General features: G+C 34.6%; 2 protein-coding genes across 2 annotated transcripts; one reads left to right on the top strand and one right to left on the bottom strand.

The window, feature by feature from the left end:
- Window positions 1-1,121: 1,121 nt before the first annotated feature.
- LOC112003981 (cold-responsive protein kinase 1) lies at window positions 1,122-11,372 on the top strand. The gene is given in 8 exon segments (XM_065773484.1): window positions 1,122-1,519; window positions 2,254-2,672; window positions 2,801-2,923; window positions 8,219-8,346; window positions 8,783-8,996; window positions 9,270-9,501; window positions 10,167-10,317; window positions 11,027-11,372. Coding segments are annotated over 8 exon segments (1,983 nt in total). The 3' UTR covers window positions 11,345-11,372.
- On the bottom strand, window positions 10,820-25,464 carry LOC112003980 (pectin acetylesterase 8; the record flags this gene model as incomplete). Its single annotated transcript, XM_065773485.1, has 16 exons — window positions 10,820-11,333; window positions 12,592-12,700; window positions 12,860-12,974; window positions 14,261-14,370; window positions 19,715-19,784; window positions 19,897-19,981; window positions 22,387-22,488; window positions 22,654-22,799; window positions 23,001-23,106; window positions 24,116-24,193; window positions 24,279-24,332; window positions 24,567-24,627; window positions 24,741-24,865; window positions 24,946-25,032; window positions 25,135-25,214; window positions 25,335-25,464. Coding segments are annotated over 15 exons (1,434 nt in total), but the record flags the coding sequence as incomplete, so codon positions are not given.

The following is a 25,464-nucleotide window of genomic DNA, read 5'->3' on the forward strand; positions in this document are numbered from 1 at the left end:
ATAGTTTATTGGTAAGTCCTGGTCCTACCATCAAAACTCTTTCTTCTCTCTCCTTTTCCTCTCAATTTGGGAGGAAAGAAATTGGTGGATCATGTAGGTGTTTGATGTGTTTACTTCTCTTAAACTTTTAAAAAAAAAAAAAAAAAAAAAAACCATAAATTTAATGATTTTTCCTAGTAAAAGTGCTGACTTCAGTTTGCATTTTGCAATGAATACTTTTTTTTTTTTAATACATGCAATGAATACTTTGAACACACCTTGATTCGTATAGAATTTAGAAAAACGCGTGGTTATTAATTAGACACTACCAAAAGGAAATTTTTGTTGAAGACCATGACCATTGAAACTTTTTTCACATAATGAATGTAATTATGACTTAGGAGGTAGCCACTACTACTAGTATGGCTTAAGAAATTATAAAAAGGTGTGGTTTGTGTCCAGTAAAAGTTTCCACTAAACACGTTGGCTGGTGGACATATGTTCACTTTTGGACAAGTGCCCGAATCCGGACGTGTTCAGTGGAAATTTCCACTGGACACAAGCCGTGTCCAATAAAAAATCCAAGAACAAAAGTTCTTTTTTTTTTTTTTGGTTAAATCCATGCTGGAAGCCTGGAAGTTTAGCCGGGTATTGAATCTTCTATGAATCTCTCTCTCTCCCTCTCTCCTCATGAACAAATGTATTAGGAAATTTTGCGATTATAGTAAGACTGACTAGCGTAAAGGTTAGGCAAGTAGAACTTAGAAAAACAAACTTATATAGAGACGACTCGTCAAAAAAAACTTAATTATGCATTAAATGTATGTATAAATGAAGACTCCAGCTGTAATTTGATTTTCAAAGTCCCAGTTGCGGTCCACTATACATGCATGTTTTGCATTTTATTGTGTAGGTTTAATTGACCATGAATTTTACCATTTTTTGAGAATTCAACTTTCACGAACTTTATTTAAACAGCTACTTTTTCTCATTAAGACACATCAATTGAGAAACAATACAATTTATCCCCCAACATATAGTTCAAATCATAGTTGGGTGCCTTTAAAAATATTATTGGCAACCATACTTTCATTTTGCTACTCAATAATCATATAGTATATGTTTGTAGAAAGTGAATGAAAATGAACCTACGTAGAAAGATGTTTCATATTGTTCTTAAAACAACCATAGTATTAGTATTGTTGTGCTTATTGAAAGAGAGTTCAGCAGATCCACAGATTAATCTGTTAAACAAGGGTTGCAGCACATACACTGTAGCTGATTTGTTGGACTTCAACACCAATCTGAACGCAACATTCTTGGACCTCAAGGAACAGCTGACCAACAACAACAAGAGCAACCATTTTGCCACTTCTCAACAAGCAAGGGGTTCAGACCCAGTCTATGCCATGTTCCAGTGTAGGAAGTACCTGTCTATGGATGATTGCATCGCATGTTTTAATGCCGCCACGCTTTATATCCGCAGTCACTGCAATGCATCCAACGGTGCCCGTGTTACCTATGATGGCTGCTTTTTAAGGTAACATTTAAAATGCTTGTTTTATGGATGGAAGTAGTGACAAGTCAAATCAATATTTTATAATGAACTTGTATTAACAATATCTAATCTTATCAAGAATTTTGTAGCTTAGTTGGCACTTCTTAATATTTCAATAAAGATGTTTAGGATTTAAATTTCTCATCCTTATCTATCGAGGATAGTAATAATTTAAAATAGGGACAAAATTGGGAAATGCCCCATTTGGGTAAAAATAGAAGCATAATGCCCTTTTCTCCAAACTATATAAGGAAATGCTCCTCTTTTGTAACTCGATTTTCTCAAAATCGAGTTATAAAAAAAAAAAAAAAAAATCTGGAGTCCTATAGCGGCGTTTTTAAGGACCTATAGTGACGTTTTGTAATTCGATTTCCATAAAATCGAGTTATAGGCAATTTTTTTAATTTTTTTTACCTATAACTCGATTTCTTATAAATCGAGTTAAAAAACGTCACTATAGGTCCTAAAAACGTCACTATAGGCTCCTAAAAAACGCCGCTATAGGGCCTAACTCGATTTTTAGAAAATCGAGTTACAAATGATGGGCATTTCCCTATATAGTTTGGAGAAAAGGGCATTATGCTGCTATTTTTACCCAAATGGGGCATTTCCCAATTTTGTCCATTAAAATAGTGATGCCTATTTATTAGTTTTTCAGAAATTTTTTTTTATTTATTTCATGTTGGATGTTTTTAATTTTAATTTTGTTGGTTAAGGTATGAAAGCAACGCATTCTATGACCAAACCACAATGCCTGGCCATGTTGGTTTCTGTGGGAATCGGACTGCATCTCAGAGTAATGCATTTGTTGAGACAATGGAGAGAGTGCTAGCAGAGCTCCAAGTTGCAGTCCCAAGAATTGATGGTTTCTTTGCAGCAATCAAGAAGAAAGTGGGTGGTGGTGGTGGTGGTGATAGTGGTAATAACATGACAGTGTATGGTGTGGCACAATGCGTGGAGTCAGCCAGTAAAGGTGCTTGTCAAGAATGCTTGAAGGTGGCGTATGGCAACATTGAGAGATGCCTTCCTGAAACTGGTGGTAAGGCAGTGGATGCTGGGTGTTTCCTGAGGTATTCAGACACACCATTCTTTGCTGAAAACCAAACTACTAATATCACGCCCTTTCTAAGAAATGGTTAGTGGTGAAACCACGTACCCCTTATCTATGTTAATGCAGTAGTATTGGTCAGTATTCAATATTGTATGACTTCACTCATACATGTATTTCCAATATTGGTTGGTGTTGCCATTTTTTTTTTGCAGGTGATTCAAAGAAGAAGAAATTCATCATTGGAGGAGGAGTTGGAGGTGTATGCCTTTTATTGATCATTGTATTCTTGGTTTATTGGTATAAACTATCAAGAAAGCGGAAGGAAGTGATTAGAGGTAAACCAATGTGGATTTTGACAATCATATTTAGCCTATCAATCAATTTGATTTTGTAGGAAGGTGTTGGAATCGTAGTTATAAATTTACAATTTGTTTGATGATTGTTGACCTAAGTAAGTTAGTTAAAAGGGTAAATTCTACTAACATGCCCTAAAGTTTGATCTAATACCAACTAAGTTTAAGACTTTTTAAAACTAGTCAATTTAGGCTCTAAAGTCAACTTAGTCCATAAATTGTAGTTATTTTTTCTCAACTATTGTAGGAGCTAAGTTGGCTTTAGGAACCAAATTGATTAGTCTTGAAAAATTTTAAAGTTGATTGATATTAGTCCAAACTTCAGGACATATTAATGGAATTTGATGAAGCGTAAGTTCGTCAGTAGAGTAAGCTCGTCAGTCGAGTTGGTCAGATGGAAGCAATCCTCAGCCTGCATGAACGTACTCTCAAAGGTGGTCACCGATGTGGTGCCTGCCACAATGCCTCTGATGCCAAAGTCAGTATAAGAAGCTCTCTTAGGAATAAACAATGTAATTGAACAGAATGAAAGAGATCTCTTAGTGTCAATGTGTGTATCTTCTACTTGGCAATATGTAGGCTTTATATATGCTTTTCATAGCTTCTAGCCGTTGGAGTAGTTATGGAGGTCTTAATGCTCCTCTTAGTAACGTTTGGTGCTGTGTAATGTGGCTTTAATGTGCTCCAACGGTTCATACAGTTGGCTTTGTAACCATTCTGGGTGTAATTATGCTGCATTAAATGGCCTTCCTACCTTCGTTAGTGACGTGGGTATTAGTATGCTCGTCCAAGGATATCTTCGTCGGTATCATGGTCGTCGTCTTTGGTAAATGAGTTCGTCAGTCCCGTCAACTGCCCCCCGATTCTATGGTCGTCGTGACTTGTAATGATGACCGTAGAATGTGAAAGGTTTTGGGCTGTAAATAACTCCAATTGGTGTGACCATTGGGTTTCTCACTAGTTTTCAATTTTCTGGGCTTTTGTTTCTAAACTTCTCCCCTTATCTTCGTCAGTACCTTCTATGACTTACACCCTTTTAAGTCATTTTTGGCTTAGCCATTTTTGGCTTTTGTGACTTACACCCTTTTAGGGATTTTGTCATCGTCAGTAACTTACATCCGTCGAGGCGAAATCTTGTTATTTAGCCATTTTTGACTTTTGTGACTTACACCCTTTTAGGGATCTTGTCATCCTCAGTAACTTACATCCGTCGAGGCGGAATCTTGTTACTTAGCCATTTTTGGCTTTTGTGACTTACACCCTTTTAGGGATCTTATCATCGTCAGTAACTTACATCCGTCGAGACGGAATCTTGTTACGTATCCATTCTTGACGATGGCGGAATCTTGTTACTTAGCCATTTTTGGCTTTTGTGACTTACACCCTTTTAGGGATCTTGTCATCGTCAATAACTTACATCCGTCGAGACGGAATCTTGTTACTTAGCCATTCTTGTCATCGTCATAACTTACATCCGTCGAGGCGGAATCTTGTTACTTAGCTATTTTTGGCTTTTGTGACTTACACCCTTTTAGGGATCTTGTCATCGTCAGTAACTTACATCCGTCGAGGCAGAATCTTGTTACTTAGCCATTCTTGTCATCGTCAATAACTTACATCCGTCGAGGTGGAATCTTATTACTTAGCCATTTTTGGCTTTTGTGACTTACACCCTTTTAGGGATCTTGTCATCGTCAGTAACTTACATCCATCGAGGCGGAATCTTGTTACTTAGCCATTTTTGAGACTTGTAGCTGCTCAGACCTTCGTCACTGAACCGACGACCTAGGCGGTCCCTTTTCTGTCCTCTACGTTTGTCCTCCTTCCTTTCCTTGTTCTCTGGTTTTTCCACGTCTCTCATGGCAGCCAGTGCTTCTTCTGCGTTCATGTACATCTGTGCTTTCAGGAGCATCTACGCCATCGTTTTTGGAGGATTTTTTGCGAGTGAAGAAACGAACTCCCTGGATCGCAGTCCCGCTTTGAAGGTCGTCAACTGCACCTTATCATCAGCTTCGTCCACCTCCAGGGTTTTTCGAGTGAAGCGTTTCACATAGGACCTTAAGGTTTCTTTCTCTCCTTGTTTGATGGTGAGTAAATGATCTGCCGGCTTCTTAGGATGTTGTCCTCCAATGAAATGACGTAAAAAGAAGCTGCTCAACTGTTCGAAGTTATCGACGGACGACGTTGGCAGCTTTGTGAACGACACAATATCTCGTCTGGGGGCTGCTGAAGCCCTAGTGTCGTCTTGAAGGTATTAAGATGATCCTGAGGATCCTTGAGCCCATCGAACGGTTCAAGTTGTGGCAACCAAAATTTCGACGACACGGGACATTCAAGGACTGCCGTGGTGAAAGGCGAATCTGTTGCCCTGACCATTCGATCCACACTCCGTTCTGTTTTCTCTTTGATGGCGCTTCTTAATTCGTCCATCTCCCTCCTCATCTCTCGAAGAAGGTCTGAATTCTGCTCGGCAGGAGTGTTTGGCCTTCAATGGTCACTTCTTCTGTGGCTATCTCCCTCGTCATCTTGGTTCTCTTTAAACCGAATATCCTCCTGTTGAAGCCTTAGCTTTATTTCCTGATTTTGCCTGGTAAGTTCTTCGACGGTAGCTGCAAGAGCCTGGACTTGTTGAGCCAAGGCTGCAGAATCTTGATTGGACTCCATTTGATCGTAATAGTTGGTCGGAAACTACTCTTTCGAGTCTGAACACGAAAATTTCGTTCCCCACAGACGGCGCCAAATTGATGAAGCGTAAATTCATCAGTCAAGTAAGTTCGTCAGTAGAGTAAGCTCGTCAGTCGAGTTGGTCAGATGGAAGCAATCCTCAGCCTGCATAAACGTACTCTCAAAGGTGGTCACCGGTGTGGTGCCTGCCACAATGCCTCCGATACCAAAGTCAGTATAAGAAGCTCTCTTAGGAATAAACAATGTAATTGAATAGAATGAAAGAGATCTCTTAGTGCCTATGTGTGTATCTTCTACTTGGCAATGTGTGGGCTTTATATATGTTTTTCATAGCTTCTAGCCATTGGAGTAGTTATGGAGGTCTTAATGCTCCTCTTAGTAACGTTTGGTGCTGTGTAATGTGGCTTTAATGTGCTCCAACAGTTCATACAGTTGGCTTTATAACCGTTCTAGGTGTAATTATGCTGCATTGAATGGCCTTCCTGCCTTCGTCAGTGACGTGGGTATTAGTATGCTCGTCCAGGGATATCTTCGTCGGTATCATGGTCGTCGTCTTCGGTAAATGAGTTCGTCAGTCCCGTCAGAATTTATCATAATTAAAAATATAGAGAAAAACAACAAAAATATTTTTATCTGAATTCAACCACACCAACATCCTCGGGGGTGGCAACTATTTTATTCATGCAATCAAAAAACTAGGGTTTTGATTCCCGGTCAAAACTTTAACCTTTATATATATATATAGAGAGAGAGAGAGAGTCAATACCTTAACTTAGTACTTTGAAATTCCCAATATATCTTTATTGAAATGCATGGTACTGACCTTTTCAACCTATTATTGGTTGCTCCACTCATTACCCATTTCGCCTGTGAATAAGTCTAGTGCTATAAAACTTTTCTATAACTTTATCACAATTTTGTTACGTGGTGACTCGTGAGTGGTAAAATCATTGATCCACATAAATCCACTATTTTATTTTCACAACTCACAAGTTGCTATGCAGTAAAGTTGTGGCAAAATTATGAAAAAGTTTGTGGCACTAAACTTACTCTTCTGTCGTATGAACCTCTATACTGGATATCAATATTACATTCTCATTCAAAATATGAGCCCCACTCTCTCGCAAAATTCCTTTTTTTTTTTTATTACCTTTTTTTAACAATATCCTATATATTTTCAAACTCGCTAGTGCCTTTTCCTCAACCCTTCTGTCTTCAAATCAGAGTCGATTGCAAAACATATTCTGATTTCAAAAAAGATTTGTAGTTTTTTTCTGTAAACTTGGGTCCCTACTCATGTGATGCCATCTATTGCAATATTTAAAGAAACTTAAAATTTTAACATTCAAAATTCTTCGGTAATTGTTTTTATAATATTTGGACAATATTTAATCCAAAAATATATAAGCGAATGAGTTTGATTAGACATGACAATATTATAGTAATCTCTAATATCATGTGAGGGTTTCTACTATTTTGTAAGGAATAATCTAGACTCAAGCATTCTTTTTTAATTTTATTTTTAATTTCTACATCATGTATGATTACACATAGGAATCAACCATACTTTTTACCACGCAACTGAAGCATTAATTAATCTATAAAATGATTCAATTAGGTCCATACCCTAATCTAGGTGTTTACGGGCGTGCCATCTGATTAGGCACATTCATAATTGGACATATTAGACTAGTTCAAAATTCAAATAAATTAAGAGGGTTAAAGTTAAAATGTTGCTAGTTTAAATAAATTAGGAGGGTCAAAGTTAAAATTTTGAATGTCCAAATTATAGAAAACACCCTCCTCTCCTAGAATAATTCAAGAGACACACCCATTCTCACACTCAATTTCACAATTTATTGAAGTGTACGACTATGATAAACACTCTATGTTCGTTCATGTTTACGTGGACTATAATTTTTTATCGATTGCTTATAATCGCACAAATCATCAAGTTGTTAAATTGAGTGTGAGAATGTGTGCAGATTTAGTAAAATATTAGTCATGTAGCAATGATGAGCCTCCAACCTGGTCACATGGAATTATAGTTCAGTTAGTCAAGTAGCATAACAATTTTAATTCACCTAAGTTGTGCATGTATCTTATAAAATACCTAGACATTTTTATTATTGTAAATAAGCTAGTCAGATGAAACATCATAATTAATATTATGGTAAGAACTAAATTGGACCATTTTAAATTAATCAAGGATTGGATTGCTTTAAAAAATATAAATAAATAAATAAACCAAAAAATTGAGCCAACCTTCAAGGATCAAATATAGTCTTTACCTTTTCTTAGAAATATAAATATATATGTTACCCTTATTTTTTTAACACCAACGTAGAAGTCAACCAACAAAATAGGATCCTCTCCATCCCTCTCCATTTCAAGTGAAATGAAGAGAACCTATTTCAAAATTAATATTTTCTTTCTTATATTTAATGGTGTATATGGTGTCATATCATTTAAATTTTTTTATAATTTGGATACATACCTCCATTATAGTTTTAATCTTTCACCAATGATTTATCTATACAAGTTTACTACATATAACACTGATGGATTTCAACTACTTTCTTTTTTTGACAGATGGCATATTAGGAGCATCTGAGTTGCGAGGCCCTGTGAATTACAAGTATAATGTTTTGAAATCAGCTACAAAAAATTTTAGTGAAGAAAACAAATTAGGTGAAGGAGGCTTTGGTGAAGTATATAAGGTACGTAAGACTAGAGAAAAATATGAAATTTTAGAAAATATTACATGCACGTCGTGTATGATCATTTAATTTTTCAGTGAGCTTATGTCATTTTTATGAATTTAGGTAACCTATCATACTGCGTACATTTCAATTAACTTAGCTGGCAACGAATAAGAAATTTAGAGTTTCAACCTCACTTACATAAAAAAACTAATATGTGTCTTAAACTTGATAATAAAGAGTAATTATCATGGAACGAACATCTCAAATTGAATTTCTATGTGTGTGTAAATACATATATAACTCAAAATATTGATCTCATCTATATGACTCTTTTTCTTGAAACTAGTTGACTACCATAACCATAGTATGTACCACTACTATTAATCATGTTTCGATAATGGACAATACTTGCATTAAGTTAATTCTCTCTTTTTATTACAACATCAAATAGGGTATTCTTAAGAATGGGAGAGTAGTTGCAGTGAAGAAGCTAGTCATAGGCTAATCCCGCAGAGCAAAGGCAGATTTCGAAAGTGAGGTCAAGCTTATAAGTAATGTTCATCACAGGAATCTTATTCGTCTTCTTGGATGCTGTAGCAAAGGACCAAAACTACTTCTCGTTTATGAATACATGGCAAGCAGCAGCCTTGACAAATACTTATTTGGTAATCCAAGCCTATCTCTCTAATCTCAAGAAAACTTGAATGTTATTGTAAGAGAATAAGAACATTGTTATTCTAGGAGTTAACTATTATATAGGTTGGTGTCAATCTAGCTTATAAATCAAAAAATTACACACCTTAGCACAATTAGTGTAATAAGTTCCCTTTTTCCTTTTTTCTCACCTTGAGGCTAAAGTTCACTTGTCAAAATTTATTTATTTACTTATGTATTTAATTAAAAAATTTCTGTTTGTGCATTTTTTCCATGAGAAATAGGTGAAAGAAGGAGCATTCTCAACTGGAAACAACGTAATGATATTATAGTTGGCACAGCTAGTGGTCTTGCTTATCTACATGAGCAATTCCATGTATGTATCATTCACAGAGATATAAAAACCAGCAATATTCTTCTTGATAACGACATGCAACCCAAAATTGCAGATTTTGGGTTGGCAAGACTTTTGCCAGAGGATCAAAGTCATCTCAGCACCAATTTCGCAGGAACAATGTAAGTCAAAATAGTAACAACTAATTACCAAAAGAACAAAATTGTGACAATTTTTAGTTCAGAGTCCAAGGGAATTTGTAATTGTATTAGACAACATTTCTTACCGTGTTCATGTACATCTATAATTTTATAACATTAATTCATTTTTGCAAAATACCCAATCATGGGAATTAAAAAGTAAAGAAAACCAAAAGGCAAAGATTTTTTTTTTGGGGGGTGGGGAATCAACATTGCAAAGGTGTTTCTAACGCCATATATATATATATATATATAATGATGGTGTAAACGATTCTAAAGAGTAAATAATTGAAAATTTTCCAAAGTAGATTTTTGGATCACTTATTTAATCACATCTCATTAGTTTCATAAGGTTACTGGATGACACTAGGCTAGTTGCCTGATATCAAGACATCATTAACATTAGAAAATCACCCGGGGAATATCAAATTAGATGGTTAATTGAAACTTGAGAATGTCAATATTATTTCAATATAAGGTTTTTAGTTTAACAAGTAAATTGATTTACATGTTACTACAAATGTAATCAACTGATGCAAGATATTTGTGCACGCGGATTGGGACCAATTGGTAGCAAAAGCTCCATTAAGGCCTTTTTTGGTTCTACCAAATATGTATTAATTAGATCTCATCTCGTTACTCACCAGGGGATACACAGCACCAGAGTATGCTATTCAAGGTCAATTATCTGAGAAGGTTGATGCATACAGCTTTGGCGTTGTTGCCCTCGAAATTATTAGTGGCCAAAAGATTACCAACGTGAATGTTGATGCTGACAGCGAATATCTACTTGAACGGGTATGTTCTCAAAGCTACATACCTCCTGTTAGCAATGTAGAACAATAAGAAATCAAGCCAGTATGTATCAAGTGCACGTACACATTACTACTTAGTGCTCATTTTTTTAATGAGAGTCAGTGGACACAACTTTTTTGGTACTTCTGCCACAATCTCGACATGTGCAAGTATGATTGGTGGGAAAAAGTGGTAGATCCATGTCTGACGTAGTAGAACTGTTTTTTAATTGGATAAAACTGAGCTCCAAATTAGTTTGGGGAGGGGAAACAACCCTTTTAACTTGTTAAGTGACCATTTATCTGTGCTTCTAATCATATATTCCAAAGTCTTATGATTTAATGACATTACTAATATCTTTGTCAACATCTCCAAAAGTTTTGTGATAATAAAGAGAGAATCGATGTGAGGCACAGTAATAAATTATAAGAATTGCCAAATAATAGGCTAAAAGAGATTCCTCAAATAAATTTTAAAGAAAAGTTTGTCCTTTCCTAAGAGGAAATTACTCATTAATGTCTCATAATATTTTTCCCAAAAAATGGATAAACTGACATAAGGTAGCTGTTATGTGTTTATGTTACCTAAATTACAAGTGAGAAAAGGATTCAAGTTAAATAAATTGTTTTCACTAAAATTTCATTTGGGACTAATAGAACAAAGCTTAAACTTCCTATTTTACAAGTTGATTATGTTTTATCATATGACATAGGCCTGGAGACTCTATGTGAATGATATGCACTTGGAGCTGGTGGACGAAAATTTAGCCCCAGATGAGTATAAAGCAGAAGATGTGAAAAAAATCATAGAGATAGGCCTCATGTGCACTCAGGCATCAGCTTCCCTGAGACCCACAATGTCTGAAGTCGTCGTTTTGCTCAAAAGCAAGGGCCCTCTGGAGCATAGGCCGCAAAATAGACCTGCCTTTGTTGATTCTGATACAAGAGTAGTCCATGGAGACACATCCACCTCCACTGGCTCCGCTAGTTCCAATGCCACTGCCTCCAACTCTCAGCTCTCTGGTCGTTGAGTTGTAAATGTGCAAAATTTTGATGTGACAAGTGAAAAATAAAGTCCATCAACATTACTATTCTGTTTGATTGATTTGACTTTTTTATTGAGCCACAGTTTAGTTTGATGTGAATTAAGAAACTCTTACGATTTGATCTTATGTGATAAAGAAAATCATATTCAATTCAGGATTGTGAACATTAAATCAGGAACTGTAGCAAATCTAGTTTAGCAGCTAATAAATGTTAGTTGAGCTAGATCATTGTACTAAAGGATTTTTTTTTTTGAGACAATTAGATACCAGGGGAAAGGGAGTTGAGGTTCGAACCACAGACATGGGGCATCACAAATTATGTCACTACCATTGAACTATTACTTGAACCCTATTTGTACTATAGATTCTAGGAGTAATATATATATATATATATGTGCAAGTAATACCTAAACCTAATAGGACCAAGACTCTATAGGTTTTGACTACAAAAACCAAACTAAATAACCATTACAACCTGCAATCAAAGCCCAATAACAAAATAAAACCCAAAATAAGACCCAGTCGACCATAATTACAGCCCATGCTTACAATAGTTCATTTCTATAGTTAGGTTTCAGTTAAACGAATATAAAGAATGGGGACTTTCCTAAATGTTCCATTATTTGTTGATATAAATTGGTTAAAGAGTTAATGTGGCTCTATGTTTCTGCTTCCCTATCTGCATACAAAAAATCAAATCCACAAAAGTGCTAAATCAAGCCAAGCACAGGCCTGGCTAAGAATTGCCTAGACAAACTTACAAAAGTTCAACTGCTTGACTCAAGCTTGAGCCAAGCCAATGACCAAACCTAGGTCAAAACAGCATAGAACTCAGTTCAGCTTTGCTTGAAGTATCCCTACACATACCAAATATTAGGAAATTACCAAGGCATGGCTAGCACAATTGATTTGAGGGAGGGTATTCTATTACTTTCTAAAACCTTTGCTATCAAAACCCAAAAATATTCAACCTCTATAAATAGCCTAACAAATCTGGTGTTACAAGGCACCAACAAGTCAAGGTAAAAAAAACACCAAGAAAAACCATCCTACCACCCATGCTTTCTATGTATTGATTCATTCATTGTAGATAACCCCTGTATCAAATCATTTGATAAGCCTAATAAGATTGTGATAATGATGAGGATCACAGTGACAAGAAGAATAGAATTATTATATATAAATATAAAGGTAATACCAACAAGCAAATGGAACTGGAAATAAAAACTTACAATCTACTATCGCTAGAACCAAGGTTAAAGATTTCTTCGACCTAATTGCCATGCAAACTGATCAACAGCCGCCATAGCACGAGATGCTGATCCAATAGAACCATCATACCTGCCAAACAAGGGTGAAAGTAGGCAAAAAGGTTAAAACTCTTTGAAAAGTTATAACCTCTTGTTCCCCATCCCATATCCCATTCAAATTTCCATCCTAATACCTAAATGTATTGAAAGTATACATTAACAAAATGCATTTAAGTGCATGCATACTTACAATGCAACCAAGAGGAATGCTGCTGTTTGCATGATAATAGCACCTTCACCAGCAGGTTTTGAAGTGTTCATGCACCTTGCACAGAACCAATTCTCATGAATTGAAGTGACCAAGTCTGTCATCAAATCCCATCCACCAAACTTTAAAAACAATAAAGCAGCTATATCATTATAATTAAGATGTATAAAGCGTTATGAGACACAGGTTCAATGTATAAAACCTATTACATATGGATTGACCTGATGTGATATGCCGAGCAAATTCACCATATAGCATAAAGTGTTAGTCCCTAGCAATCTAGTGGCAACTGTTCCAAAACATGGTACAATATCCTCAATTGGGGGGGGGGGGGGGGGGGGGGGGGGGGGAGTGGGGACAGTGATTTGAACCATGGACGTCTCATTTAGAAACACTAAAAAATGCTATTTGACAGAAATATCATTGGCTCCTCCATGCTTCAAATCAATAGAACAATCATTAGAATTGTAAAAGCTTTACAATACATATAGGTTATGTTTAAAAAAATTTAGATATGAAGTTGCATGATCCATTTGCTACATAGTTCTACTAGTTTTCTATAAAATGATAGTATCCTGGTACTGTGCAGTTGCTTACAGATTCCAAAACATATATTTTTCATTACCATTTTTATTTATATAAGGAATAAACATGTTAAAAGAGTGCAAAAAGGGTGCACAGCCCTAGTAAACTAGAGGCATACATGAGAAAATAAAAGAAGCTAACATCAAAAGTTTAGCAACTCAACAAAATCCAACATAGGAGGAAAAGTATAGCCATTAATGTTCTGAGGAACAAGAGATTGACATCTTGCCTGCACATTCACATCCTTCAAAAAAAAAAAAAAATGAGGGAATTTCATTCACTCCAAATACACGGTATATTAAATAATATTATGCTTATGCTCTCCCAATCAACACTTCCAACGAGCTAACAGATGTACCACAGTATATGTTATCGTCCACATAACACCAAAAAGGGGATAAAAAAGCGGGGAAAGACCAGAGATCTCTCACTATGGGACAATGAAGTACTAAATGATTCAGTCTTGCCATTCGTCTTGCACATACAGCACCAGACTACTATAATTAAATTTTGATTCCTCATATATCAACTGTCCAAATCTTTCCCAAAGCTGCAGTCCACACTAAAACAGCAATTATAGGTGATTCTTTCAGCTAACATATACTCCACCAAGAAAAAAAAAGAATTCGTTGTTTTTCCAGATCATAGTTTTTTCTTACATGTTTTCTGTAATGAGAAATATTAATAAACCTCCACATTGTTTTTCCATTACATATTAAGCAAAATATATTAAAAATGAACTTGCTTTTCCAGAACATAGGCATTATAATTGCTGGTCACAGCCAAAGGATAACTTACACTGGTTTGGCCCAATAATGAAGGTCTCAGTTTGGAGTTTGTCACGCTTGATGAAATCCACAAATTGGCTCAATTCAATGGGATTTACTTTAATTCCTTCTTGTTTTGCACTGCAAGAATCTAGTCAACCATCAAATTCAGTACATCTAAACAAAATGAACTAAAAAACACATAAGAGACATTTCTTGTGACTTACTCCTTGCGTCCATCCCATTTTGTTAGTCCAGCATAGAAGATCCAAATTTTTATAGGGATTCTATTGTCTTTGACATAAATAGTTATCATTTTCCAAAATTGCCATCCGAAAATTTACACTCAAATAAAGTAAACAAAAAAGAGTACTTTTTAGATAAAGTAACTGTTAGGAAAGTTATTAATAATCTGCCTGTTGACTTTTTGAATGGACAGTACATTGGGACGTCACAAAATGAACAGTGAACAAACCATAAGTGGCAAAGGAAGCACATAAAGCATTCGCAGAGCAACAGGAAATTAAAAAAAATAAAAATAAAAATAAAAACCTTATTTTTCCATTTAAGTATCACACGTCATAACATAAAAAAGAAATGACGTGTAAATTATTTGAAAAGGCAAGGCAAAACACAAAAAATAGACATGCACACTTCATAATAGCTCTGATGAATAGGGTGCAATCTATATCCAACAATCAAATTGACATAGTTATTGATTTATTATTTCTTTAGAAAGAAATACATGCAAAAGCTAATTCTAATAATTTATCCTTTGTGGGGGTGGGAGGGGTGGGGTGGGGATGCCTTTTGGTCAAAGGACCATTAAATGTTAGCAATTACATTTTTTATTGATTTTAGTTTGAATTCAAGGATCTCTTGAGAAGAAGATAGTTTATGTTTCCAGAAACTATCAGAAGGCCCATCAAGGGGAGATTGTCACAGATTGCTCACATCATTCTTGGCTACAGAAGGGGTTACCAGTGCTTTTAGGTGAGAGAAGTTACATATGCACTTGGTGGGTCTTAAACCCACAACCTTTTCCCATCCTATTCTTAGAGCATTGGCAGTAGCTTACCAAAAAATTTCTCCCTATTTTAGGATAAGAACCTACTTTTCTTATTTTAGCTACCTATTTTTCTTTTTCACCCAAATCAAATTCCCTATTTAGAATCATATTTCATTTAAATAGTATTTCCTCATTCATTTTTTATTATTTCTCTCATTTTTAAAAAAACCCACATTTCTTTATCACAGTGACCAAGACACAACAGTAATAAAATATGGATTTGGGGAATGAACAATGCTTCCTTAAAAATTCACTGTAACAAAATCCTAAAACAGGAATGGATATGAAGGCTGATGTGGGTTGTTTTTTGGGTGATTTTTCGTTTTGCTTACCTATATTGACCCCTTACCCTGTTTTAGGGAAGCTGCTACCAATGCTCTTATAAAAAGAGATGCCATTGGATTTAACACTCACGAGCTAAATGTTAGCAATTACTTGTGAGCTTAGAGCATTATTAGATGTGGAATTACATATTCTCTTTTCATTTATAAGGTTATGATAAATGGATCACACACCCACAAACAACATTGCTCTAGTTAGCATAAATCTTGATTCGAAAATGAAGCTATCAGATGAATTTGCAAATTCAACACAAACCAGCACTTTACACTAACTCAATTCAAAGATTTAAGAGGCATGTGACATTAATAATGTTGCAAAACAAAGGTTTTGCATGCTTCCTAAAATCTTTTTGACTTATTTGGCAAAAGGTTCAAAAGGGAAATTCAGCTAACTCACTTTTCTTTATTTATTTATTTATTTATTTTTCAGAAAGTCTAGCTCACCCCCAAGAAGAAACTCACTCAAATATCAACTTTTACACATCTTCAAACTCCATTTCATTTCAGAAAAATCAGAACTGAATTAGGCACCACAAACCCAGAATTCCAAGGAATCTATCAAAAACTAACCAGACCTATATGATTGAGAATCCTAAAGGCTTCCTAAAATAAAACAACACAGCCAATATAAGATGACTCTAAAGAAACTCAAATAATTATGCATCACAGGTTCACATGAAAAGAGAGTGCCTCCGTCACCCCTTAAAGGTGAAAGCTTGTGTTCAAGTTTCACGATTCTTGATGAGGATCCTGTTTCAGGATTTTTTATGTGCATTGAGACATCTTCCAAACCCATCTTCACATATTTCCTGAATTGATGAACTAACAATTCAAAAGTGAATTCAATCACCCTTTAACAGGTACAAGATCCTTCACCTTGATACAATGCATGAAAGTGAAATAAGGGAAAGGCAGGGACAATTAATGACTGCCTCAGTAAGATGAACTCATGGAACACTATTAAGGGAGAGAAAATTTTCAAGTTTTTTAGGATTCATGTGGCTATACATAAAAGTATACTCATTGACCCAAAGATCTGACGTAGTGTTCATTTTCATGTGTTAATAAAGTTCACTTATCACCAATCCCAAAAGAAAGAAAGTAAAAAACATAAAAATAAATAAATAAATAAATTGAAGAAGAAGAAGAAGAAGAAGATTCCAAGTTGGTAATTGGGGAAATCTATGCGTGCTTGTGGTGGGTAATTGGGCTAGGAGAATTTATGGATTGTTGCAGAAGAAAGGGCTAGGTTAGGGCTAAAAATTGGCTAGAGTTTGATAGTATGATAGTAAAATGGAAGGGATTAGGGAACAGGATAACCAATGGAGAAGAAAAGGGGAAAAATGCTAGAGACAAAGAGAGGAGAGGAGAGATAGAGAGAACAAGCTCTTCCAATTTATCAATTTTTATTCATACAACCCTAGAAACACATGGAACCAATGTAATATTCATTGAAACCTTAAAGGCTTCCATAAGTAAAATATAACCGCAATCAAAGTAATATGACTCCATTATAGACTTAGCATATGTTTGGAACAAAGAAAGATGAGGGAAGGGGAGAAGGAGAGGGTGGCTGGAATGTAGTAAACATTCTCCTCTCCCTTCATCACCCCCATTCAAGCATAGAGTCAAACATTTGGGTAAATTACTTAATTACACCACCTCCTTGAGGTTTATTGAAATTAACACTTTTCCCCAAATGTTTGTATAAATGACACTCCCCCTTGAGGTTTGTATAAATGCAAAAGTTGTCATGAGCGAGTATCATTTTGTAATACCTCAAGGGAGATTGGTGTAATTTACCCTAAATATTTAAATTTCTCTCCTCCATCAACCTCCATCCAAACATTTAAATCATGGGGCCAAAAAGAATGTATCATTATAGCATAGTGTTGGGTTTTGTGGAGTCTAGTTGTGTTTAATCCGGATTATGACTCAATCCGAAATAATATTGTTACAGTTTTTAATGGGAGATTTTCTAAGGCTTAGTCCATAGAGCAGAGGTTTCGGCCGATAGGCCCAAGCCATAGCACTCATTGTGAATCTTGTGCGCAGAATATAAAAACTATTGTTTTGGGGATTAGGGTTTTGATGTTTTTTTTTTAGAGAGAAAACTATACTATTTTTCCCTAAGAATAGTGAAATCCCTGCAATTTCATAGACGTAGGTAAATTGTCGAACCACGTAAATATTGTCTTGTGTGTGATTATTTTTATCTGGCGCATATTTTTTTCCTCTTTTTTTTTTTTTTTTTTTTTTTTTGCTTCTCACAAATCTGGGAATCTCGTACATATTCCCATCACATAGAGATTCCTATTATACTCACACCAAATTTTCCATGCCTTCATGCTCCTATTATTGTCCTCCCAAACTGCACAAAGGATTGCTAGCAAAGATTCTTTTGATCCTCTAAGCCACCAACTTTGACTCTCCCAACCATCCATCAAGTTGCCACAATGCTAGGCATTATCCACTGGATTCCACACAAACCCAAAAATATGCCATAATATGACTGAAATGAGGGGCAATATAGAAGCAATGGTCATCAAACTGCCCATAAAAAACTAAATTACTAGATTCCTTCCCCCCCCCCCCCCAAAGACCAAATTTTCCCCCATCAAAATCTTGCCAACCCGAAGTTTACTAACGTCTTGATGTGTAGGATCTTTAGGAATTCAGCACTAAATTAGATTCTAGATGAGAACTTAAATGTGTTCATGGCTGTTTTTTTCTAATTAAAACAATGACTAGAACTTGAAATGAAGAAAGATAAAACACTAAGTAATCACACCTAGGTTTTCCTAAGAAATGACTCTTTGGTAGGAGAAGGCAATCATACCCTCAAAGCTTACAATATGCTGCTGGAATTTTATCAAGAACAGTCTCACTATCGATGTTATTGACCACAATAAAGCCTTAAATAAGTTAGCTAAATCCTTTCTTAGAAGGTCTAGACTCTAAATAACCTATTACTAGAAAGACTAGAATTACTAATAGGGAAAAAAAAGTACTTAAGAACTTCTAAACCATATAGGAAAGGCCTCAAAACACAAGATAAGACCCATGGGCCTCTAGAAAAGCCCTTTCCAGAAAATCTAAAAACTACCAAACCACCCCTATTTTATTAAAACTGAACCAGCAACTTTCTAACCTAAAAAACTTAAAGACTAAAGATTTATTAATAACTAAAGTAACCTCAAAGGTGCCAAGAAGGTCCTGCATCAAAACAAAACCACAATTCTTGAATCTTGTATTTAATCTTCTTTTTCCTCAAACTCCTTCTAACTGTCTGCATCATGTCTTGTCCAACCCAGTCTCAAAACCAGCCTATCAACTCTAGGAGAACTAGAGAAGAGAACGTCGTGTGCCAATTGCAAGAAACCTATATCAGTCCACCGCACTGCCATCCCTTTTTCTTATGAGTTATATGTCAGACATATCACACCCAAAAGAAATCTCAAACATCAATACTAGAATTCCTATAGCATCTAATAAAAGCTAGAGATGAAAAGAGAATGTGACAACAATAATCCAAATAGATGGGAAACAATTGGGCATGAATTAATATACAACTTAAACATATTCGATACGCACCAAGGTTGTATTAGATTAGTGGATTTAATAGGAGGTGGTTTAGACATTCCAATTTCATATAAATACACTTTAAATTCTCCACCCACAGCAAAAATTAAAACTTTTTTTCAATCCATGAAAGCAACCTAACCTCTAACGTGTTACTCAAATAAGCATTGCAGATTTTGTCAAAAGTCAAAACACACTGCCAAGAGCCTTTTCCAACAGAGATGTCCAGGATTCAAATTCCACTCCCCCCAACTGTCGAATTATCAACAACAACAAAAAAAAAAAAACAAAAAAACAAAAAAATCACCTGGGCTAGAATTTGAAACCCCCCAAAACAAAATTTCAATCAAAGAATTTCTAATTTGACAATTTGCTTCAATTGCCACCAAACATGATACAGTACTCACTCACAAAGCAATAACTAACACAAAAAAATAATAATAATAATAAAATTATAATAACAAGTGTGTAGTATTATCTAATTAGTACTTACATTGTAGACAACAAGCGAGAGGGTCCAGTTGGGTCATAGTTAATTAGAAGAGCAGCTTTCAAGGGCTCACCTGCAAAGAAAGGAGCAATAATAGCAAATATTTCTTTAATTTTTACAAAAATAAAACCAAAACCAAAACACAGTACATAGCAGTTGTGGTTTGTATTGTGGGTTGTAATTACCAGAAGAAGAGGAGATATTGTTGGAAGCCCACTTGTCCCAAACTTTATGTACGAAACCCCATTCCATTTTTATTCTCAAAACGATCTCTCAGTACTGGTAGAAGTAGTTGTCTCTCTCAGGCTCTCAGGCGAGGCACAAGGTGTTTGATGCTGTTAAGGAAATGAACAATCTGATTTGAATTTTATTAAGGTCTTTTCCCAAAAAAAAAAATAAAAAAAACCCATATTGGGCATGTGGATGTGGGCCCAGAGGTGAATGCTCAGTGGAGAACGGAGATGAGAAGATTTAGTCCATTAGTCCAATAAATTTAGTCACTACCAATTTTCACAAAATATTTTACAATTATTGAGATAAGTTGTGAATAGTAGATAATATAATAATCCAAATTATTGGTTGAAAACTCTAAGGCTAACGTCAAAATGGTCTTCCTCAAAAAAAAAAAAAAAAAAAAAAAAAAACGTCAAAATGGTAATTTTACAAACTTATGGCTAAAATGTCATTCTACTCTGTCATGCAACCTTTTTTTATTTTATGATTTGATCATTTGGAGAGGAAGATTTAAATCTCAAATATCTTTGTTTGAAACATCAAGTGGTAGTGCCAATAAAGTTACAAAGTTCTTGACCACTATTACGTAACTAAAGTTGATTTAGGATGAAATTCATGCTAAATTTGGACCCTCAAAAGAAAATTGGTCATTTATTGCACAAAAATTGAAAACTTCATTCAAGAAAATACTAAAACTTGATTCTCATTGGTTGAAGAACGTCCTTCAAAAGGGCTAGAGTACGCATGATAAATGTTAATTAATTTTAATTCATCTTTGAATAGGACTAATTCTTATTAATTTAGAGATTAATTTTCATTGGTCCAAAGTAAGGGAAAATTAAGCATAAAAGCATGTGATGAAACCTAAATGATAAATTAATTAACAGTTTGCAAGAATTATTAAATCATTATTTGTTTTACGTTAAATGACTAAGGGCATGTTTGGTAGACTGTAATAAGCGTTGTAATGTAATAGTTATTCATATGGTTTAATTATTCTTTAGTTTTGTTATGTTTTTATTACAAGGAATATTCATTCCTTATAAATAGTTATTCTTCAAAATGATGAACAGCTATTTCTCTTTAAAAGGTTCTATTGGCTATTCCTTAGCAAATGCAATAATCTCAAAATTTAATATATTTCTAAATAAACAAACTTTCTATATACATCTTACAATTATAAAAATAAAAAATCATAAAAAATAATACATATTTCTCTTAAATTTAAAAATAACAATTTTTAAGGAGATATAATTGTATGAGTAAGATATTTCCTAAAATAAATATTAAGTTTCATTCTAATGTTATAACTTACAACGAAACTAGTGAATATGTTTAGTTATTACATTACAATACAATTTATTACTAGTAATAAAGATTACAATTTCTGCCGTAATCTCCATTTAATGTACCAAACGTACCCTAATTAACTGATCATTATGCAAAATATTAAAGGTTAAAGAGCTTGAAGGAAAACCTACCATCTAGAACCTAACCAGCCAACTGATGTAAGGTCTCAAAGAGTTGATCACACAGAGTCTTAGTATTTTCATTGATCTTGTTCTGAAATTGTTAAGACTTTGAACCAAATTACTATTCAATTAAAAAAAAAACATGCAAAAAACAACAACAATCACATGCTTTCATACCGCCATTTACATTATGCTTCGTAATGGGGCACATTATGCTTCGTAAAATCTCTCGTTTGCTAAGAAACTTTGTATTTTAGATTGCACACATTAAAGTTAAGGATAAAGCTTCAAAGGATGGCGGGATTGGCATTAGGAAACTCAGGTTTTGAGCTGATAACTCTTTGTGATCTGCATCGTTATAATGCATGCCAATGATAAATCAAGCCCTGAATCTTTTCTTTTCATTGATTTGGATGAAATTTATCATTAGACAACAAGGCCATTTGTATATGGGAGATGGATATAAAGGAAAAACATTATTTTCCAAATAAAAGATTCCTAAACATGTCCCTTGATACACAATCACAAAAAACTATCATGAAGCTACTAAAAATAAGGAAATAAAAGTATAAAACCTAAAACTCTAAAATTTTTAAAAAGAATAATAAAAATCTTCCAATAATGACTATTGAGTTCACATCTCATCCAACGTGAAATTGTTTATTATACACATATAGATGCTCAGAGTAGAATTCTTTTGCAATATGATATAGATGCTCATAATAGAATCAACATTGAATGTATCAAAAAAAAAATTCTTGATTAAGTGTTGAATACACATAAGCAATGGGGAAAGACACCCAGCACACCATTTGGTGCAGTGGTGCCTTTTTTTTTATTTTGAAGACTTGATAAATCATTAATTTTATTTTCTTTATTTCTTATCAAAGCTTATTTTACCTATAACTATCATTCATATAAATGATAAATTTTGACATTAATCTATAGTTCTGGGTGTTCTTGTTAAATGGTAACAAGGTTGTGGCAAGTGGGGTTGCAAGGGTAAGGGCAATCTATCTTTTGGAAGGGCCTTCTGTCATAATACCAGTCTCCAACAGCCTTTGCAATTGTCTGTAGAATTGTTTTTCATACAAAAAAATGGAATGAGTTACTCCACAGCAAAAAATGGAAATCAACAATGAAAGGTAAAAAAGAATGTGAAGAAAAATGTGATAGTAAAATAATTGATAACGTAATAGAAGAAGAAGAAATGGAGAAGATAAAGTTACTTCTTACCGTTTTAGCCAGCAATGGAGAATCATCAAATAACCATGTCTCCTGCAATTCGATTTGGCCATGGGCATAGCAAGAGTCGATAAATAGTCCCTTAGATGAAGAGTTCCCAGCGTTTTCTAATGCTTTTAAGAAGTCAAGCCTAAAACCTGAAAATAGACATCAAGATAATAAGCCAAATTTCCAGAAGCCAGTTCTTATCATTACCAATCTTGTTCCTCAATATATAGCAATGGTATTCTATATACTTGAAGAACCCTATTCTTGAAGACAAGATGATGTTGTTGAAACTCTATGCTTGCCTCCTTGAAAAATTGTTCGAGGATAAGAAAGAGGCTTTTGGTATTCACCTTGCATGGCTTGAATTTGATCGTCCGAGCAGTTCTTTATATTACGTCTGCAGTTATGCCAGGTGCCATGAGGATCAACTATAGTTGGTACCAAAATGTTTTTAATCTGAAAGAAAACAATGAGTATAGTACAGCTCTTAGAGGAATGAAAGGGATTAATTTTGAAATGAAAGTAGATACTAAAAATAATAATTTCATTTATAGATATGCGTTACCATTTGTCATCAGTATGGGCAAAAAATTTGTGAAGTAGAATAATCACAAAAAAAGAAAAAAAAAAGAAAGTAGACGTCAAATAATCACATGATGCTTTTCCATCATATTTTTCTTGACTTTATTTTTGTTTTTTCTATTCATTCATCAGAGAAAGCTTTGCAAAAGCTTTTTCCAGAAACAGAATATAAGTTTCAGAGGGGAAAAATATTGAATGAAACATCCCAGTTACACCCTTTTTTTTTTTTTTTTTTCAGATAAATCCTAAAATACACAGTCACATCAAGTGAGTGAAGGTGGTAAACCATTCTTCAAAGCACCAAGGCCTTGGCTCAGGTGGGGAAATGAGTGTGGTGGATTGGGGTTGGCCTTAGGTTCCAATTTCACTAAAAATCAGATTAACTTAAATTAGATTTTTAAAATGAAAACGAATTACCATTACATCAAGCAAGATTCCTGAGTCCAAAGGAAGATATTTTGAAGTTGCTTCTCAAAGTTTAAACTATGTCAGTAATGTTGCCTAAGAAGTTATGATGTTATATATCCTCTAAGATGAAGGGACTTAGGGAGGCAATACCAATTTTATCCTTCTTTTAATTATTTATGGATGAGAAATGGAGTGGTCTCCATATATCAGAACCATCTCATGTTAAATGCAAATAAGTTCAAAAGCAAGTGAGATACCAATTCTTGAAGACATTCCTACTTCTTAAACCAAGCTAGTGGCCAGTTTTCTATTTTTCAGTTTATACATTTATTTTACCTTCAAGGATAAGGAGCTATCCTATGTATATATTAAAAGGAAAGTTTAAAAGATTTCTTGCAAGCAGAGGATAGTAACACATCAAATTGAAAACAACTTCAAGAAATAGTAACTTTGTCAGGGAATACAATGAGCTTACCTGCCATGAATCATAGGCTGCATTTACAAAAATTATTGGTGTTTTAATTTCATGTGCCACATTTTGGGGAAAGAAACACTACAAAACAATTGAGAAATGTTGGTAACGTTGAAGAGGAAATGGTGAACTGTGAAACTAATAATACCACAATAGACTCACTTACCAACTCTGGTTTTATTTTTGAAGTGCATGATGAAGGCAAATTCTTTGCTGAACCCTACACACCAAAAGAAAGATTTACATTAAGAATCAGGTATTGCTTATTTCTTTTTTTGGTGGAGAATAGGTATTAATTTTTAAAATTGAACGAAAGCTTGAAAAAATGGATAAATTCTATTGTCTTGTTGGACATAAAAAAGAGACACTTGAATAAGTGAGCAACTAAAAAAACAACTGCAATATAAATTGCCAATTCATACAAGGGAGAGAGAGAGAGAGGTTTGAATAATACATGCGTTGCAACCACTTGACTGTAGAATTCTTCAATGTGTCGTGCTCCGGAAATATCTTTCCTGTTAGACAATGCTAGGTGCAAATTACATGAATGTGTAACTACTAACTACACCAACTCTCAAAACTGTTTATGATATGAAGTCAAGATGGAAGATCAAATATACAAGCTTACACATTGATGAAGTAACCAGCATCTGATAGGCATTTAACTTTAGCACCACTAGGTATGAGAGCTCGGAAGCTATCACAATGCAAAATAGAAGCCAATCCACCAGCTGAATTACCAGAGAGAAAAGCCTGAAAAGTTATAGGCAGGGTGAGGATTACAGGAGGAGGAAAAATCAACAACTGATAATAGGGATATACATATACCATACATTTTTTGCATCTTTCATTCCTTTTGATAATAAGTCCTCAATTACTGCAGGCCAAATTCTTGCTCCTCTGAAGTGAAGATTAGTATCCTGATCAAATTATTATTAATTAAAACCCACCAAGAAAAAGGAAAAATACACTGGAATCAGGTCTTCCCCTGAAATTAAAAATTGAAATTCCAATTAACTTACTGGATCGACTGCTTCTACATCACCAGTAAATGATGCCCCATCACAGTATCTAATCTTAATTCTGTTCCAGTTGTAGAAGTCTGGAAATTTTAGATAGATTCTATTAATTTCATTAAAAGGCAAGACTCAGGAGAACAGAGGTGACACAAGCTGAAAAAAGCATGAAAGATTAACTAAAACAATAAACAATTAAGTCATACCAGGATTATAATTTTGGACTCTACTCAGAATCCCAGTGAAATTAACTGCTTTGTCCATATGCTTAGATGAACCTAAACGAGTTTCTGAACGATTAAGACAGAGGGTGACATTGTTGCACCATCCACCTCC

This window comes from Quercus suber, unplaced genomic scaffold (genome assembly GCF_002906115.3).
Source record: "Quercus suber isolate HL8 unplaced genomic scaffold, Cork oak 2.0 scaffold_75, whole genome shotgun sequence".
In the NCBI taxonomy this organism is placed as follows: domain Eukaryota; kingdom Viridiplantae; phylum Streptophyta; class Magnoliopsida; order Fagales; family Fagaceae; genus Quercus; species Quercus suber.